Here is a 20,477-nt window from a genome sequence, read left to right on the forward strand (position 1 = left end):
GGCAGTGTGTTCTGGGCCTGTCTCCAGAACTGAATGTAAAATAAATACCTGGAGAGGATATGACTGTAACTCTATAGATTTTGTCTCATCTTGTGTGAGCCGTTTGATCCATGTGTAATGGCAGCATGCATTAAATCTCAGATGTATTTTCACTTGAAGCACATGGTTTGAGTTAGTGGAGCAAAGATTGTGCTCTGTGACGTTGTAGTTGAATCTATTTCTTTAATAGGACAGAGCTGATCTGTGAAGGATGTCATTCACAGCTTTACAAAAAGTGGCCACTGATGAAATGCTAATTGGCTATGCTATAAAGGCAGATCAGGGTGATTATCAGGTGAGATACTGTATTTAGACCCTGGGGCTGGAGGGTGATTTTGATGTCAAAATATTGTTATAATGTGAAAGGAACAAGGCTGCAACGGCTGAAGAACAGGAGAAGTACAGTAGAGAGGACAGAAAAGCAAGTGACTAATGAAAAGCCTGGCTCGTGCAGATGGAGAGAAAAGATCACTCTTTGGAGAGAAAAGAAGCAAAATACAAACATTGTATGTTGGAAGGATATTAGCACATTAACCTACAGTCTTTCACACATCAGAAATATAGTTTGTCTTCAATAGACGAAACAGAAAACAGTGACATCAACCAAAACCAGTTTATTGACAAAATATTTGAAAACCCCTCTGGAGTATAAACTAATGAATTATGTTGTACATTTTGTACTTGTGAAAAATGCTGTTTTGTTCTAGCCTTTGGAGATACAATTTGAGCTGACATGTTCTTTCATTAAAATGCATGAAAACCATTAATGAAAACGACTCCTGTTGCCTCTTCTGTACGTATAGTATTGTATATATTAACAAGTTCTGAGATCACCAGAATTATTGTCTTTTGCTGAATGTAAGAAAGTTTAATGATATTAACAGTTAAACCAACTGTTACTCTTTATTTCTCGGATAACCTTTTTAGCAATAGGGTCGAATTCCCACTGTTTCAATTCATGGAAGAAGTAGAATAATCCTGGAAATGAAAAAGCAAAGCATCATGTTATGGATACAAGAAATAGCTTCATTTTGACAATCAGGGAACACAAAAGAGAGCATCTCTTAATTTCTGTCTTTTGCAGGATACAGCAATAATGATATTCATCATAACTTCAGAACTTATGATCTTTAGAAGTAAAGTGATTTTACTTAAAAACTCATTCCATTTACCTTTCTTTTGAAAAACAGCATCAACCCTCTGGCTAATTCCTGGAAAGTCATCGACTGTCAGTCTAGGATAACCCTCCTCCATGGACTGGCTGTTTTCATCAAACCTAAATCATATGAAGGAGGATGTGCAATTTTACACAGAGTTTTGACATACAGTTAAGCAGATGCTGAAACATGCCCACCATCTTCAGCTTGACTGATTTCACTGGGGTCACACAGAAAGTTGTATTATTAGGTCACAGAAATATCTGCAGGATGCTGGCCGTTGTGTTTTCCATGAGGTTGCTACTTGTTTGCCCATAAAGGCAGATATAGCTCCAAAAAAGCACCCGAAGTAAGAAAAATTGAAGGAAGACCCACATTTTTGACAGCGGGGATGAGATTTACCTCCTCTAATGATAGTGTTGTGACAGACAGTACATGGAAACTGAACAGATTAATTTCTGCTATAGTAACTGCACATATTTATCATAAGAATGATAAAATATTGTAGATAGTCCTCTACTACCTTACAGATTTAGATGGAGGAAAGGAAGCGGACTTATTTCTAAAACAATCAAGTTGTTCCTAACTGAGCCAGGACAATTTTTGTGAGATGGAACTGAATTAAGGGGGCTGAAAGGAAAATCTAAAAGGTTCTTCCAGTTTTGAGAAACCCTCTCAGGAAAGAAAAACAAGGAAACAAGCTAGCCTTTGTTTTACTTCTCCTTGGATACAAGAAATATTTTTCACAGGGACATGAGGTTAAGAGAATGAGTTATTAAGTAAGAAATGTGTGTTGTGGTTTTCTTGCATGCTATTGTCTTGTGACCAAGGCAGTAAAGTAGCAATGCAAGATACTGTGAAGAATCTTTCCAAAACAATCAAAAACAGAGGGCAGGAAACCACATGAATCTCAAAATCCAGCTGACACCATATGTCTCACTGAGGAACCCCACAATTAGTCACGATAAAGTCTGTGTGACCCACATATGCTCCTGGTTGCCTGCAAAAGGCCTTTGCAGCCATTGTTCTTGCACACAGAAAGAATCTATCAACTTACCAAAGCTGACTTTTGCTTCCACCTGCTTGGTGTTTCGGTATTGGGAGTCACTCATGCCAGTTTGGGAATAGGGTTTAGAAGAGAGACATTGAAAATCCAGTGCTAGTCAGTCAAAGATGGGAAAGAAACTCTCACTTTTATTTTTCTAAATAGGGTAAAATAATCCAGGACTTTTCAGAAATCAGAGAAAGCCTACACAAGCTGTCCCAGCCAGCCTTCTGCTGAAGAAGGTTGTCTTTCAGACCTTTATTTTCTGGAGACACTTTCTTACCTCCAGTACTTGTCACCTATGAAAAAGTCCGTCTTCCCCGTATGTTTATTACAAACAACTGCATCAATTTTCTTGACTCCTTTAGGGAAGCCCAGTGTGTTGATATTCTTTGGATAACCAAGCAATACCTGATATCCGCTGATAACCCAGAATTTATTGCCTGTTAAAAGCAATAAAAATATTTAGTTTCACCTGTCATTTTCAGACAGTAAAAGGAAAAATACACCCCTTTTTTGTAGGTTGTAGGAACGCTGGATGAAATGTTCTAAATTTTTATCTTATTTATTTGAAAAGTGAATTTTATGCCCACATGTCTACTCTTTCTTCCTCCCTTCTTCCCAAAAAATTAAAGTTAAGAAAAAATTAAAGAAAATCTCATACTTCACCTTTGAAAAATAGGATCTGATCTTTCATGTTTTCATATGCAGCTTCAATAGCAGGTGGCAGAGTTGGCCAGAAGGCAGAAATTAATTCACGTTCAGCTTCTGAGTTATCAGGATAGACCCGCCATAAGTGCCTGATTTAAATATGAAACAGGTTTTATAGTACATAATAAACCACAGACATTTCTACATGTACAAAAGAATGTGAAAAACGTTGTAATTTACAAGTTCTTTCTTGTTAGTGGAATGCAACCTGGGTTGATGTGTCAGAAAGGAAAACACTCTCCACAATGGTAAGTGTGGAGTTTTTTATTCTGGCTTCTTTCTGGCATTACCCTTCTCATTGGTACTGATTGATTAATGGGATCAGCTATAAGCAGCTGAAAATTTTAGGTTGTACCATATAGTAGGAGAGTTATAGGATCCCAGATAAGCCTTTCTGTAAGCTACTAACCAGATTAATTCCCTGGATGACTTTGGGCTTGCAAAGATGACTGGAGGAGAGATTGGCTCAACTATATTTTCAAACATACTGATTTCTTATTTAATTAATTAAATGAGTTAAATTAATTATACACTTAATTAGGTGTTCAAGGCCAGGTTGGAAAGGCAATCTGGTCTTATTGGAAGTGTTCCTGATTAGAACTAGATGATCTTTAAGGTACCTTCCAAGACAAACCTTTCTATGATTCTTATGAAATAGTTGCAGCATTTATTCAAGTCACTACTTGGTGTGACCATCTACACATTTGGGAATAAAGTCTTATTGATATTGAGATGCTTTCTGGAAAAAAAACAAAGCATGTTTTTTCAGGGGACCATGTAAAAATATTAATATAATTCATACTTGCTTAAAGTTTTATTTCCATGAAGTGAAATCTGTTTGTCTCACTATAAACCCCATAACCACATGAACCACAAAAGTATTCAGTTTTTGTATAAACCGAGAAAAAATAAACTCCATAGAGACAAATGGCATTTCAGTATTTACCTGTGCTTTAGAAAAATGACTTCTCGTCTAAGTGTAGTTATAGCATCAAAAGACATTTGGGAGCCACAGGTTTTAGGTGAGTTAGGAGTGGTTGGCCTTTTATCTGGGGCATTTGGTGGTGATCCTGAGGGAGACATTTTAGAAAGAATACATCAAATTGTAGAAACGTTAAGGTTTTCACATATAAATGCATTTTTAATATATAAGAATACAATTATTTTTATGGTGAAACTTTATGAAAGAGATTATTTCTCTCCTGCTTATTTTTTTTTTAAAGCCATGGATTTTACTCACCATAAATGGACTGAATGCCACTTATATCATCTGGAGAGAGGGGAAATTCACTGAGGCTGCTGTGGGCATAATTGGGGAACATGAGAGCCCTCTGATCATTAGAATGGGAGAGACCCAGGGCATGCCCAAACTCATGAGCAGCAACGAGGAACAAGTTGAATCCTTAAGAAATTGATAGAGAGAAGAGATTAGTCTAATTTTTTTCTGCAATTGGCTGATACAATCACAGCAAGGCTGCTGCTCAGTGACAGTTTTCATAAAATGTATTGACATTCGCTGGGGTATGCATGAACATATTTTTTATAGGATAAGGTTATGGTCTTCCCCCACTACAAGGGAGTGGCTTTTGACTCTCTTTCTTTCTGTTAGCTACTGAAAGTATGTGTGTGGCATGAGTAGATGTCTGGAGGTAAGTGTGGGTGCAGCTCTGAAGAATGTCCTGGCAGGGTTTCCTGGCTGAGGTAGAACAGATTAGATAGTGAGTCAGATCAAACTAACAGCTCTCCAGGGTTAGAGTAGGACAACGCACTCCATGCTCATTTCAGGTATCAAAGTTTCACACATCAAAATTTGTCACCCTCCCTTCTAAAATGTGAGAAAGAAAGATGAGATCATGAACAGACAAGGAAAAATAAAATGTTAGCAGAATGATTTAGCTTTCTACCATTAGGACTTTAAAGAATACGGTTTCTTTATAGCCTTGTCAAACAAAATCTATTTTTAAAATATTATCCTTATACATGCTTATTCTCCATGAAATATGTCAACACAGTAAATAGATAAAAATGGAATTTCCTTCAACATGCATCCCTCCAAGTAACACACCTTTCTGAATTGGGGAAGAATGATCATCTACGCTGCAGACCAAGAGACAGAAAATGTCGACAGACTTAGTGAAGATCACTAGTCTGTGGCAGAGCACAGGACTGGTCATCGATTGCCCAAGAAAGGCTTGCTGAAGCCAAGATATTTGTTTCTCAAAAAGCAAACAAAACAAAGCCTCATTTTTTCCACACATATTTCCAGTCAGACTCCCCCTCTCACGAGTTGTCTGCACTCTCCAAGTTCTGCAATGTCTGGTCACTGGAGCCGTGCTGCTGAGGAACAGCAGCAAAACTGGGGTTGATCCATTTAGTCCCAATGTGGGGAAAACATTGTTTTATCACATGACATGTCCACTCCTCATGCCTTTTGTTTTTTTCCCATCACAATTAACCCACACTCTCCTCCTCTTGCAGTGCTCTTACAGGACCTTCCTGCTCATTAGCTACTTGCTCTTCCTGTGGCATGACCTTCATTCCCCTGCTGCAGTTACCCTCTGCAGTTTTCCATCCCAAAAACTGGATAAGAAAAGGATAATGTAGCTGTGTACTGACAGATGTATCAGAGGCTGTATGTGCTGTACGGCCAGCCCAGAGCAGATGAATCCCAGTCAGATAGTTGAGTACTCAGTGTTACCCTCTCTGCTGCCTATAGTTGAACCTATCTTGGAATTATTAATGAAGACTCTTCATTATCGTTGGTGGCTGTATTGATTTTTAGGTGATAGGGATCTCCTCTGAGGGCTGCTGCGAAGCTTCCTCTGCAGTCTGTGGTTCTGCCAGGCTTGGTTTTCACCAAAAGGGGAAAACGTCAGAAAGCTTGATTTGTGAAACTCTGGTAGGCCCTACCAGCCCCCAGGTAAAAGTGGCCATGTTTGTAGCACTCCTACCTGAAAAGTGTTGTCCCATTGGTATTTTTACCAGTATTAAATAAGAACTAGAGTAGAACTAGAGTAGATCGGGCTGAGTTTATGTCTGTGTCATTATAAGTATCCAGGTTGGAGGACGGCCTGTAATATTCTCAAACTGCTCTTATGGTTGATGCTGCGTTTCATCTCAGTCTATTCTTTCACTTAAATAAAATCAGAAAGGAAATTATTCATCCACACAACACTTCAGAAACCTTTTTTTTTTGACCTACCAGCTGAACCTGTGGTCCAATCTTCATCCTCATCGAAGTGTACATCACCACCTAAACCATTGCCAGGTGGAAAGGCATGGGCAAGGACTCCTAGGGGGCCATCAAAATAGCGAGGGCAATGTCCATGAGCTAAATAACATGAAGTTGAAGCAAGATTATGTTATGATAACTGGAAAATCTATAAATTAATCTTACCATCGTATGCAGTCAGCATATTACCTTTGGTCCCAAAAGCAATCATTATATCTGCTATTCCCTTATGAATACGAGTGAAAATCAGCGGGGTAACAGCACTCCACACTTTAAATGCCTTCTGGATTGCTTTATCCACATCTTCTTTGCTCATATCTGGTGTGTAGTTCACAATTCTATGGTTATGAGAGTTTAAGTATTAATACCTAATATCTGCAGAAAAAATTCCCCTAATGTTTTTAAGATGATGAACAGAAATGTATAAGAAGAAATTTAACCTGTAAACCAATAGCTCCCAAGATTCATCTTGAACTGAGCGAGTTTGAGGTATGTTTGATAACTGTTCAACGTCTTTTTCATTATAATAATGAAATAATAATAAATACACAGTATCAGTTTTTTCTCAAAATGGCTCTTAGCCAGGAGGTTGTCACTTGAGCATGAGGAAAGTTATCTCCTCAGGATTCTGTGACAAATAAACTTCATCTTATTTTGAAGATAATGGAGCTTGTACAGGGTGCAGTTGATGTTTCCGTTTGGCTCACAAAATATTTGTCAGGAGTGATACAGGGCAGGCAAACCACTGTGGTTGACACAGAAAATGTGGAACACCCGTCTTGACTCTCAGAAATTCCTCTCAGGAGTATGAACAGCTAAAAGCTGGGGAAAGATAAACATATTTGTATTCCCAACTGTAAACAATTGCTATAAAAGTTATACTTAAATATAACAAAAGTGGACATCCACAAACCTAAAATTTAAACTTAGACAGTAATTACTGGAATACCACCTGTACGTCAGTTTGGTTTTTTTCCATCCTGGCAGAGTAACACCATAGAGACCCACATCAGGAACTCCACACCTGGGTTTCTTCATCATTTCCAATGACTCGTTATCTGGTTTTCCAGTCACTTTCAAACCAAAAAATTGTTGCATTTTCTGAAGTTTCTCAGCTGTGGATTTAACATTTATTTTCCATCCAAGTAGATTTGGATCTGGTTCAACAGTGTAGAATTTACTTAAATAGTCCTAGTGAAAAGAAAAAAAACAAACACATTTCACATTTTGATCTGTTTCATAAACAAATACCTTTGGACTGATATGTTTGCATACTTTGATGGTAAAATCTTCTACTTGTGATTTTGCAGCATCACAGATATTTTCCTGCAGTTTGCAGCTAAAAAGAAACAGATGAGATTGTCCCTGACTCTTACTTACTTGACATTTCCAGTTTGTAAAAATTTACCCTATTTTAGTAAAGTTTGGACAACAGCCTTCTATGCAATAACATTGTCTCAGAAAGAAAGTAAGTTTTCTGTGCAGCTGGAACACACAGATTATATCTAAAAATAGAGGGCTCAATAGATCTCAGATACGGACAATGCAGTTACCTGTACAAGCTTTGCATCTTCTTTGTTGTCTTTCTCTGGGTGGCTGGGAAGAGCATTAGAAACAGCTGCACATGTTAAAAGCCAAAATGAAAGATCCTTCATTCTTACTCTCTTTCCTGTCCTGGTAGGAGAGCAGTCTGCTTTCCTCTCTGTGTGCATACTTTCTCATATCCCACTCAGTTCGTACAGTTATGGGGTGCTTTGTAGAGTTAACTGTATGCTGACTCAGACTTTATCACGCTCTGTTTACCTCCACACATGCTATAACTCTGTGCTGACTAACATAATAAAACTTAATTAAACCCATCCGATTTCTCAGTCATCTGAAGTCAGTTAGTACTTGAACACGCCCAAGCAGCTTGGCTACAATTTGAAAACCAGCACTCAGTTTTAGTTATTTTACACTGACTTAGAAAACCTGAGCAATTTCATGCCAGATAAAATGGTGAAAAAATGCAAAACCTGTCCTGACCCAGCTGTGTGAAATGGGGCCACAAAATGTAGAAGGGCTCTTAACCATTAGCAACCTAGAAAATGAAAGTTGTGCGGGAGATATGAAGCCCATTAAAAAAAAATAATTAAAACTTTGGCAGAAATTACTGTAAGCAGAAAATTTTCTTTTAAAATTGATTCATAAAGTGTTTTGGAAAATGGATGAAAATGCAAAATAACTCCCCACCTCTTCCCTGCAACCCTTTGAAAAGGGGTGTTTCCTTTAAATTATACAGTGGAATCCAAGATATAAGTAAATGAAAAAGATTTTACCTTATAAATCCAGCCTAAAAAATGTGAATAATCTTGTATCTCTGTCTGCACATATGTATGTATGTATGTATGTATGCATGTATCTATCTATCTATCTATCTATCTGTCTATCTATCTATATATCTTTTATCTATCACAAAGTTCTTTCATCACAAAAGTTTTTTTTCAGTTTAACCACATTAGCCGCAGGGGATATGATTATTTCCTGTCTTAAGTAATTCAGAATAAGGGAAGTTTCAAAAGTCACACAAGCTGTGACAGATTATGGGATTTCACCCTGTGCCAGCCAAGCATCTTCCTCATCCGCTGGCAGCAAAGGGAGCTGAAGGTGTTTGGCACCTCAGAGGAGCTCTGACAGCATGTACCCAACTTTTACAAAACAGTTGTAAGAAATGCCTTCATGTCAGACGGTGGCTTTTTCAGAAAATCCTTTCTTCCCTGTTTTTGGCTTTTTTACTGTCACTTGCAGCCAATTTTTCTCCAGATGGAGGTGTTAATGATAGATTTTTCCATCTTAATAGCCTCGTTAGTTAAACTTATTTGTCAATGGCATTTCTCAGCTACAATAAAAAAATAATCAAACCCTTCCCTTGATTTGTTTTTATTATCATTGCATTGTATGGATCCCATTCAGTTCTGTAACTGAAGTACAACCTATAACAACAGTTGTTCTGAGATAGAGAGCTCAACTGAGCCGATACTGGAAATGATGTGTGCATTTTTTCAGAAGTACAAACTTTCTTTTTTGAGACCTGTCTTATGTTTTCTAATGGATATGTTTGTTTGTCTCAAAGGTTTCAAATCTAGAAGGAATGACCATGGTGCTGCCATCTGACCGTGTACATGCATACGCCATGAAAGACAAAAAAAACCTGCTCAGTGGCTTTTGCATCAAATGCATTTTCCAATGGCACTAGAACACATTTTTGAAAAAACATGTTTTGGCTGATACTAATTTTATTTTATATAAAAATCAAACACTACGAGCAGATTTGATGTGAACTGGGAGAAGTGATTATCTTTCTACCCACTGTGGCTGGCTATCAGATCCCCACAGCTTGTCTGCCATGTAGCAGTAGAAGGATAGAGACAATGAGAGCAGCTAGGTTAAGATCAACTGCATCTAACTTTATGCATTTATTAGTTAAGCATTCTTCTATAGAAAACAGAGAAATACATATCTCTGGAGAGTGATTCAACCAACTACCTTAGAATAGGATGATCTGACCTCTGTCTTCATCGAAACAACTAATTTAGTCCACATTTCCTAGTTTCAACTAACATTAGTGTTTGCTCAGAAGACATTTGAGTGACAGGTGATGGAGGTCTACATCACACAAAGCGGTACCAAGGTTTTGCAACTTGGCCACCTACATAGCAGCCAGTTCCCGCTGCCCGTGGGAAAAAGACCTGAATATGTTTTTTTTGCAAGCAATGTTTCACAAATACCCCTATAGCTGGTCTTGAGGCCTGGGAAAAGAAGAAGCTGTATAAGTTGCTTCTGGTTACGGTTTCCTAATGCTTTGTATAGGCAACTTCTGGCTGTAGTTTCCTAATGCTTATCTTTGACATTTGTTAGAGCTGGTGGATATTGACCTGCATCATGACTTCTTTTCTCCCCTTAGAATTGGTTTTATCCAGACAGCAGCAATGTGATCTATGTTTTAATCCAGAGAGGTCACTGCCTGTCCTCATCACATCAGTAGTACCAGGTGACATTATACAGAGCATCACAGGAGTCAGCAATACTGCTGCATTGTGGTGATCTTAACAAATACCAGCAGGGATTCAACATTCCTAATTGTTCACAATGTGGGTGTCTGTGAGTTAACTGTCTAAGCTTGCATTATATCAACAGAAATCTAATCAATGTGGTCAAATGGCATTTAGAGAGCATTTCATCTCACCACATGTAGGAAGTAAACCTTAGTAGGATGCTCTCAGGAGCTCACCAAATGTTTTAACAGACACCATTGACTGTGGTGACAACCTAAGTTGATCAGATGAAAACACTTGGGCAGCAATTAAGCTGCCTAAAATGTGATTTGTTGTGCTTTTGAGACAGTCTAGTGAACCTAAGACATTGACACAGGTCTGGTGTCTGTGATCCAGAACCTAGAGGGGACGTGTGGCTTCTAGACTGGTGGTTGGAAGCCAACTGGAAACCTTCAGGTACCTTAATGGCACTAGAGAACTGTTCAGGTATCCGAGCCACTACTTTTCAGGCTCAATCCTTCCATGGAGTCAACAAACTTGAATCATTATTCAAGCTGAATGAAAAACATGGGACAAAAGTCAGATAATCTCTCTGACCTTTGACAAACCTTTAGCAAAGACTACAGCCTATGAGAGCAGGATTCAACAACCTGAGAATAAGTCCCTAGAGACAGTACAGGCTCTGTGGGACTTCGGTAAGTGATGATCTCCCAGAAATCCTGTTTCATACCTGCATGGGTTGCTTGGATACCCTAAAGCACCTCAAATGCACTAAACACATTTAGGGAATTGAATTCCTGTCTGGGCAAATCTGTCTCAGATAGTAATTATAGGGGCTATGATTACACACTAAACCTGTAACAAGACAGTAGGGAGTGGTACAGTGCTTTAACATAGTACAGTAATTACAAATAGGACTGTAAACTTATTAAAAAGGAGTAAAAAAATGGTAGGTGATTGTGTGGACTGAGTTGGAAACAACACCTGGATTCCAAATTACTGAAAGTATGTGCCTGAAGGCAGACAAGAGTCACTGGTACCAGAGGTGCCCTCCTCCTAATGGTGTGGCTGGGATGGAGCAATCACCACTCTCATGAAGGCAGAGGAAATATTCACTCACATAAGCACAGGTAACATTTCTCACAAAGACATCACTTCATTTTGAGCTCTTGGTCTTCCTGCAATTGGGAAATAACGCAAAGCGATTTCAAAAATGTGTCTGGCAACTAAAAATAAGAACTTCACAGGATACCAAAAGGCATGGCTAAAAATATGCCATTAGAATCTCCATCCTCTTTTTAACTTCTTTATCTTCCGTGGTTTGTAAATTACTCTTTATCTTTCTTTCCTCTAAAACATAACCACTTCCGTACCCCTTGTCTCCCACTTAACATTTCTCTGCCCCATGACTACACACTACTTCTTTATTCTAGAGAGGGATTAACATTCTGCTCTAAATCTGAGGAGCTCTTTTGGCATTGCCTTGAGATCTTCTGTTTCTACATCATATTTGTAGGGGACATGTGCTCCCAGTTTTTAATTTTTAATATATAATTTTTCTATTAAGAAATATTATCTTTCCTTGTAAACCTTGTGTTATGTTTGTAAATCTTCCTTGCTAAAAATACCAACATGATCTATTTAGATTTATATACTTCCCAATCAATTTTTGGTTTAATTGTCATTGTTAGTTCAGCAGTACTGGCTTACTTAAGAAAATACATTTAAATAGCATTGCTACAAAGGTTTGAAATTAGAGAATTGGTACCTACAATACCTTGTGAGAACAGGATTCACATAAGTTGACTTTTAATTAAAGCCTTTGATTTGCTGTAATTTATTTTTATTTTTATTATTTTATAATATTTTCTTAGGTGTTATAAAGTATATAATCAAGTTAATTTTCAACTATACAATTTATTATCTTTGAATAGTATTTAGATTAACTTTTACCCCCAAATTTATTAAACATAAGAACTACCTAGTCTGTTCTTTATTTATGAAGGATATAATTTAATAGGTTTCAAATACAGACAGATAAGTAATGAAAAAAATGAAACATATATTTTTATGAGGTTGCACATTCTTTTCTCAAATATAATTACTTCTATTACAGTAATCTCAAACCTTCTTCTGAAACATGTTGAATAATGCAGGTGTTATACAAGATAACACATTTTGTGTTGGTCATATGTCTTTTGTTGTTATCAGCTGAGCTACAAAGATTAAAGAGAAAGTGGATAACCCTTCAAAAACCATTTTAATTGAGGGTATTTGCAAAAAATATGGTTAAGCTGGAAGTCGTCTTTTTCATGAATTTTTTCATCTGAAGTATTTTTGGCCAAGAATTTTCATTTTTTAAGCAAATTTTTTATTCTTTTACCCACTGAAATTAGGAGGGATTTACTAACTCCTGGAGTAGTAAGCACTTGAAAGGTCCCTGATTAAAGAGGTTTATGTGTTCGTTATATGAAGTGACTACCTGTGATAGCAAGAGACTTGCTTCAGTGATCTCAGGGGTCCTTTCTAATCTACAATTCCAGCCTTGAAACCAGTTTCTAAACCCAAAAATATAAGAACACACACCCCACACACATCACACCCCTCTGCCTACAGCTGCAAAGACATACACCCCAGAGAGTAGGCTAAGAGTGGAAGTTGGGGAGAGAGGAACTGAGGGTGGAATTAGACTTGTACACTGATGATAATGAGCTCCAACTGGTCTAATTGCCCATCAGGTTTTAACCAGGGTTTGTGTGGGTTGATGAAATTCAGAGACAGCTGTCTGCCCCTTTCTCTGTCTTTGGGGAAAAAAGATTTGCCATTTCCTGCCAGAATACATTTTTTTAGTGTTTGGAAGTTAGACTTGGCTCTTGAGCATTAGGGCAAATTAGACATAAAGGACACAATTATATGAGAAACATAATTTATTTGGGAACTTAACAGTAACAGGTGAAATTGCCATAAATTATATAAATGTATTTAGTTTAAAATAAATAATTGTTAATAGTATACTTCTACAGAATTTGAACAGAAATCCATTCTGACCCCGTAGTCAGGTAATGCTGAAAAATGCAGGACATAAAAACATATGGTGTGCATATGAAAAAATATTGCAATTAACAGTTAAACCAGCTGATGCTCTCCATTTGTCCAACAATCCGTTTGGCACGAGGATCAAACTGGAACTGAGTTGTTCCATGGAAGAAGTAGACATAGCCTAGAAGTAAAATTTAATCCAATTATATTTCAGAGGTGACTTTTTTCAGTATTTTGGAAAAATAAATCATGTCCATTATAAGCTGTCCATATATACTTGATATTTTTCATTTCCTTCTCATTAAGGTTAATGACAGCTTTCTGAAAACTTTTTAAAATTATTCTATCTACAGAAGCCCAAATATTTAAGTAAACACAGATTAAAGGTATGTTTTACTCACCATCTTTCCAGAAAGCAGCATCAACTCTGCCAATTTTTCCAAAGTCAGAGACTATTTTCCTGGGATAACCAGGATCCATGGATTTTTTCTTTTCATCATATCTTAGAACAAGAAACACCATTATAATTTGTGAGGAAGCAGAAAATATTTTGAAAGTCAAAAGTGAATTCGTACATGTACACAACTCTGCTGTTACTAAGAAGCCTTATAAAGATTAACTAAATTAGGTTTCTCACATTATGAATGTCCTGAGATTTGAAAATCCTGCTTATGGCAAAGTTTGCAACAAGGTTCTCAGAGACCTTGGGAACACAGCACAGAAATGTTTTAATGTATTTCTGGACTGGCAGAGCCTTCCTTAGCCATCACTGGCACATAAAAGAGTTTTTATTTCCAGGCACTGAATATCCAGTTCAATATAAAAGCAGAACAGAAAACTTTGGAGAAGAAGACAGTAGCACAGTTCTGAAACATTGTTGAATTAGTGTCAGCGATTCACTTCTTAAACAACGTTGCTCTCTGAAATTTGTCATGTACTTGAATTAGAAATACAACCAATTGTACATTTGGAGAATGTTTCTTCATAGAGAAATTTAATACAACACTCTCTATTAGCAATTCATTTTGTTTAAAATGTGAATTCAAAGTGGATATATTTGCATGGAACAGCAGCACCGTCATAGAGAAAAAGTGAGTAATTTATAGAAAACCACTCTTTAATTGAGCAGCTGCTTCACTCAGTTCCAAGCAATTACATTCCTGCTACAGGAATCCAATGTTTAGCAAAAAAAAAAAAAAAAATCTATAGTAAAGTTGACATTTTCTAGCAAATGCTTAGTTTTTTTTAAGCTTTAGAAAATCACATTTAAATTTGTGGAATATACCTTTTTTAAACATCATTACACTTGGATTTTATAGTAATACATTAATCCCCAGGGACAAATGAAAATAGGCCTTCTGGTAAACGAACATAAAATCTTACCTCCAGTATCTGTTAGCTACAAAGAAGTATGTTTTTCCTGTGGTTTCATCACTGTAAGCTGCATTAACTCTTTTAACAGTCTTTGGGAACCCCAAGTGGTAGATTGGTTTGGGATAGCCACGTGCAACATCATATCCCCTGACAACCCAATATTTATCCTCTGAAAAATATAAGAAAATTTAATTTGGTTTTGCTATTCATAAGCAGCATTTACTTGTGTTATAGATGTGCAGAAAATAATGTGTCTAGATGTCAGTATTATTCCTCTCAGTTTTCTACTTTCGAAAATTTTTCTAATTCTCACACTGGGACTACATCATGAAGACAACAGAAATATCTTTTGTTTTTGGGAGTAAAACATTAGAATCATAAGGTGTATGGATAGAACTTTCCCTAGATTTTTTTTGAAATGAATATAAAGTAATTGTCTGGATAACAACTTGGAGAAGGCTGGAGCTTGATCAGTTAATCCACTGACACTGGATTAGGTTATTGAGTTTATTAAATTCCTGCAATATACTATTTGATTAGAGAATCATATAATATTTTGAAAACTAGTCAGTATGCATCAGTTTAAACTATTAAGAAAAGCATATATATCTAATTAGAGTGCTTTGGTAATTTTAAGTGCAATGAACATATTTATATGTGGTAATATATCATGTACCTAAATATGTATATAATAAAGTTATTTGAGATATTTAAGGGGTGTTTGAGACCTTTAACAAAAAGGACTGATTTTTAATTCAGTGAACAATTATCCTCTCACAGTACTCTTTTCCTCTAACATTTTTTTTGGTAGGTTTTTTTTCCAAAAATATCACAAAATGTAACAAACATACCAGTAACAGTAGTGTGAAAAGGCCTGTATTTGTCAATTGAATTCACAAAAAATCCTTCTGCACAAAGTGAAGTACTGTTACCTGAAGAGAACTAGACCTGAGGAAGGGTAGCTGTTTTCATGTCTTGTTTTTCAGAGCATTAGGTATAACAGAGGGGCAAGTTTTCAGGTTTATGACCTCTGGAGATCCCTTACAGCAGTATGATTCTCTGGTTTAATTACTTGCAGAATTGTAAGATTCTCTGTTTCACTTCCTTAAAAAACACTTTGACTTCTGTAATTGCGTAGTTTGCAAAGGAGCAGGAAGTAACTGGTCAGAAAAAGTAGAGAATTTCAGATTCCATTACCTTTAAAAAGTAAAATTTCATCCTTTTCAATGTTTTCGTATGCAGCTTGAATTCCTGATGGTAATGTTGGCCAGAACAGTGAGATAAAATTGAGCTCAGTCTCTACCCTCGCAGGATGTTTGCGCAGCATATATCTGTTTTAAACAAAATTTATGTGATAAAATAATTCCACTCCTATCATAAATGCAAAATAATTATTACAGCTCCTGGAGTGTAACAGAGGAGAGATGAGTACTTGGGTGTGAATACTCCCCCTCCACTGAACATAAAGGTAATCTACAGCAACAGAATTCTTTATTTTAGCACCTCAGTTAAATGCTAAAAATCAGGCAAGTTCAATACAAGGTCTTCTATTTCTTTGTATATCAAGAAGGCTCAGACATAGGTTCAGTAACCACCTAACAAACCTCTTTCTACCTTGCCATGCTTTCAGTTCTGCCACTGCTCCTTAACTGAGGATGAGTGTGGGACCCACGGATGAGTGTGGGACCCACAGACACATTGCTGAGGGCCATATGAACGCTCTTGCTCATTACTTGAATGGAGTTCAGAGACAAGTCTGTCACAGTGGCCACAGTAGTAGAATAGCTGGAAGACAACCTACAAGCCCTTGTCACTGTCCCTGCTCTTGTCAACTAGGGCTCTTAGGACTAATGATTTGAGAACTCTTGCTTCTGTAAATACACAGTAGTTTTCTAGTGCTTCTCTTTGTACTAGATTCCAGAAGGATAGTTTTTCCCCTAGTGGAATTTTTTAAATTACTGAACCTTTTAAAGGGGCAATATATATGCTTGTTGTTGTTACCTGCCCTTGAAGAAGAATATTTCTCCACGTAGGGTAACAATAGAATCAAATGTCAAATTTGGGTCACAGGCTTCTGGAGTTACGGGTCCTGTTGGCTGCACAGCAGCATTAGACTGCCCTGTAGGATGAATGTTTATTGTTTAGTGTGGAGAAATATAAAGACAGTGCTCAGAAGTTCTGTGAGGACACAAAGAACTCTTTTTACAGAGAATGAAAAGGGATACAATTTTAAAGTAAGTGTCATGACACACAGGATTTTAATGTTGGTAAAATCGGTTGCGTTCATCAGTTCCAAAATTAGTTTTTTGCAGAAATGGACTTCAGCTGAAGTTAGCTTCCAGGAATTTTCTCTCTTTCGTTATCTGCTTTTCAGTAGCTGTTAAACATCTCATTTTGGTGGAATAAATGTATTTTTGATACATTCCTTTTATCATTTATCAGCCTCTCAAGTAGAAATATTAAATAAATATATTTTTTTTCTTACCATATATGGCTTGAATGCCATCAATGTCATCCTGGGGAAGAAGGAATTCATTGGGGTCTGTGTAGGAGTAAGCTGGATACATCAGTGCTCCAGGATCATTTGAATGAGACAGACCCAGTGAATGGCCAAGCTCATGGGCAACAACAATGAACAAATTGTAGCCTGTGGGATAAAAATCATACAAAGAAGGTAAAATCTATTTCAGTATTTAGCACGGTCGACTAAATAGGGAGCACTTACGCTTCCTCCTAAAATACACTAAAAGTACAAGAAAGATTGTAAGTAATCCTATCAACATCACAATTTAAAAATATTGTAACAGAAGAGTAACTAAAGAATGTCTGACCTTAATTGTGGTCTCATTTTCCTTTCTCTAGTGTTCTTGTGTCTTAAACACAAACTGTTTTTCCTGCTGTCACATAAACTGCTCAGATCAAGGATCATGCCAGTGATCCAACAGAAAAATGACTTCAAAACAAACACTGAGATTACAGTTTTGGTGATACTTGGACCACCCTAGTTAGCACCAAACTTTGAAGTGCTAGGTTAAGAAAGAGAAAGGATTTGCCTAGAGAAATCTCCCATCAGATCTACTTGTATGCAAGTTTTGACTTTCATCTGAAAAAAAGGTATTTTAAAATGCTGACTTTAAAATTATTATAAACCATTATGAACTAAATGTTTATATGCCATTATAAACGATTGTAACCTAAACCCCTATTTTCTGCAAGGTAATACCTAAAAAAAAAAGGCCACATTCTGTCTCTTTTGCTCACTTCTCTGCCTGTAGTCAAGTTCATGAAATAATAAGCATTGCCTGAGCTAAGAACATCCAGGGTAAAACTATATAAATGAATCCAGTTACGAAATCCTTACCTCTTCCATCTTTTGTCCAAGCTTCCTCCTCATCAATATGCACATCCCCACCAATACCTTCACCAGGCTGGAATGCATGAGCCAGCTGCCCATTAGGACCATCAAAAGGAGAATTGTCACGGTGGTCTATAATGAAGATATAAAAAATCAGTTAAAATCCTAAATTGCTCCTATGACTGCAGATGGCTATTGAATACGCAAAGTTATCATTGTTACCTCTATAAGCAAAAGAAATCATTATATCTGCTTCTTTGTCCTCAACCCTTTGGAATGTCAGTGGTGTTACGTTGCTCCAGACACTGATAGCTTTTCGGATTGCTTCATCTACATCAGCTTTTGTCATCTTTGGGGTGTAATTCAAAATTCTTCAAAGAAAAACCAACACATAATAATATATTGTTAAGAATTTCATTGAAATTTCAGCATTTTCCCTGAACTTCAGCATTTTAGCTGAAAAATAATAACTTGTGAAAAAGTAAAAAATCTTAGACGTATCTTTTGTGAATGAAAATCAATAATGGCTTCAGTTTAGATACTGCCTTCCAGAGTGTGTCTTCTAGAAATCAATCACTCTATATGTCCATATATGCCATAGTATAATTACTTCAGACCCCCCGCACCCCAAAGTTGGGGTGCTAGATTTTTTGAATAAGATCTTTTTGATTCAGATTAGGAAATATTACCTGTATGTCAGATTATTTCTTTTCCATTTGGGATTCCCTGCTGTGAACACATATTGCCCTATATCAGGTAAACCACATCTGGGTTTTTTCATCATCTCCAAAGTGTCAAGATCAGGTTTCCCAGTCACTCGTAGTCCAAAGAATGACTGCATTTCCTTGAGCTTTGCAGCAAGGAGATTTTCACCATGGCTTCTTAAATGAAGATTTCTATCCCTTTGAAGGTCATAGAAGTTCTCTAGATAACTCTGAATCAGAGTTTTAAAAAAAGAAGAGCATTGTGTCATATCAGTACTGTCTTGGGTCACACTAAAATTTTCTGAGTAATCATGAACTATTCCAATGTCGACTTGCCCTGTGTTTACCAGGAGTAAAAACAACCTATTTTCTCCAGGAAGTGGTGTGAGGAGTCAGGAATAATTTACCATTTTGCTATAGTTTTCTGAATTTCTTGTTTCACTGATGGAATATATGAAGAAATGTCTTGAAAATCTCATATTTACTATTAATAAATACTCCCACATTATTTATCATGTCCCTCTAACAGCAAAATTTATGAGGAAGCTTATATCTGGTCTCATTCAAGGAAATCAAGATTGGCAGTGATACTCCAAACAACCAGGTCTCCCACGAAAGCAGGTGATTACTAACAGAGAGTCAGACTTGGCAAATCATGCCTTTTATTTTTAGTTCCAAAATATGATAGTAGAAACTCAGGTCTCTACTAAATTTCAACACTTTTGTCTACAACAAATAGTGTTGTGTCTATGTGAGTGCTGTATTTCTCATAGATGTCCCTTTTTCCAAAATATTCCATGAAAGATCTATTCAGCCAAACATTGCAACACGTCTACTTCAAGCAAGTTTCCTTCTTTATGTTATTAAGACCAGTCATATTACAAGTTTCAAAGCACATTCGGAAACTCATATTGTTACTGAATTTGACTGTTTCTGCAGAGCCACAGAACTTGCTGCTAGAACTCATGCTTCAGAAGTTTTGTTGTTTTACTGGAAACACCAAAAGTGAAATATGCAATATTCAGATGACTTTTGGGTAAAAAATTTCCATATAATTTTCACACATTTTCTAGATTGATTGGGAAAGCTTTCTCTTGGAACCTCTGCAAAATGGTAAATCTTTAATTTCAAGCAATATTCTGTGAGTTACAATTATAATTATCCCAAAGACTACCCTTTGAAATGCACTGAAAAAATATTTACCTCTACAAGCTCTAGGGTTTTTCCTTCATCTTCTGCTTCTGGGGCCACAGGAAAAGCAGAGGAGATTGCTCCATATAACGACAGAAGAAGTGAAAGAGTCTTCATCTTCGTCCAAGGTTCTCTGCCTCAGTTTCTTTCCTGAGCTACCGGACACATTTCTCAGCTTTGTTTATATAGCTAATAGTAAATCAGTGACAGCCTGACTCATGCTGTATAATATCCTCTGATTAGTAAAACTGATGCATAATGGTTTCATCACCAGGCAGTGACGCAATCTGTTTAATTTATGTTACTGTCCTTATCTTGTCCTAATCTTCTCTTTTGGGCAATTTTGTAGTGTGTTTAAAAATAAGGAAGTGTTTTTCAGATAAAAGGTGGAGCTACATTTCGTAGGTTTTCTTGAATTATGAATTTAGACTATTTATGGCACAAAGTCTTGATAAACTGTAGAAATAATAAGAAAAAACATGTAACAGCAACATAATATACTGTATGATAATGAACCAAATAGATGATACATATTATTTAATACTTAACAGACTACAGAATAATATGTTCTAATATGTAATAACAAAATACAAAAG

The 20,477-nt window shown here is 36.7% G+C and overlaps 2 protein-coding genes across 2 annotated transcripts; both read right to left on the reverse strand.

Moving 5' to 3' along the window:
- Positions 1-916: 916 nt before the first annotated feature.
- Positions 917-7,896, reverse strand: LOC103756703 (matrix metalloproteinase-27-like). Its single transcript, XM_008922763.4, has 10 exons — positions 7,738-7,896; positions 7,137-7,375; positions 6,374-6,522; positions 6,155-6,283; positions 4,193-4,354; positions 3,899-4,022; positions 2,911-3,041; positions 2,525-2,684; positions 1,212-1,315; positions 917-1,017 (listed from the first exon to the last, which is right to left on the reverse strand). Exons 1-10 carry the CDS (start codon positions 7,894-7,896, stop codon positions 917-919), a joined length of 1,458 nt encoding a protein of 485 aa, XP_008921011.4.
- A 5,441-nt stretch (positions 7,897-13,337) lies between these two features.
- On the reverse strand, positions 13,338-18,842 carry LOC103756702 (interstitial collagenase). Its single transcript, XM_025894973.1, has 9 exons — positions 18,676-18,842; positions 18,209-18,357; positions 17,993-18,118; positions 17,117-17,278; positions 16,633-16,750; positions 15,829-15,962; positions 14,641-14,800; positions 13,659-13,759; positions 13,338-13,438 (listed from the first exon to the last, which is right to left on the reverse strand). Exons 1-9 carry the CDS (start codon positions 18,825-18,827, stop codon positions 13,338-13,340), a joined length of 1,203 nt encoding a protein of 400 aa, XP_025750758.1. The 5' UTR covers positions 18,828-18,842.
- Between the last annotated feature and the right edge of the window lie 1,635 nt (positions 18,843-20,477).

The sequence above is a fragment of the Manacus vitellinus genome, unplaced genomic scaffold (genome assembly GCF_001715985.3).
Source record: "Manacus vitellinus isolate BGI_N305 unplaced genomic scaffold, ASM171598v3 scaffold_2_pilon, whole genome shotgun sequence".
NCBI lineage: Eukaryota > Metazoa > Chordata > Aves > Passeriformes > Pipridae > Manacus > Manacus vitellinus.

Coding starts and splice junctions, on each gene's coding strand:
- LOC103756703 (XM_008922763.4), bottom strand. CDS start 7,896: ATGCACACAGAGAGGAAAGCAGACTGCTCTCCTACCAGGACAGGAAAG. Junction 6,523..7,136: donor AAAACCAAACTGACGTACAG/GTGGTATTCCAG, acceptor TCATAACCATAG/AATTGTGAACTACACACCAG. Junction 1,018..1,211: donor TGCTGTTTTTCAAAAGAAAG/GTAAATGGAATG, acceptor TTTCATTTCCAG/GATTATTCTACTTCTTCCAT.
- LOC103756702 (XM_025894973.1), bottom strand. CDS start 18,827: ATGCAGTCATTCTTTGGACTACGAGTGACTGGGAAACCTGATCTTGAC. Junction 18,119..18,208: donor GATTTCTTTTGCTTATAGAG/GTAACAATGATA, acceptor TCTTCATTATAG/ACCACCGTGACAATTCTCCT. Junction 17,279..17,992: donor TTGGACAAAAGATGGAAGAG/GTAAGGATTTCG, acceptor TTTATCCCACAG/GCTACAATTTGTTCATTGTT.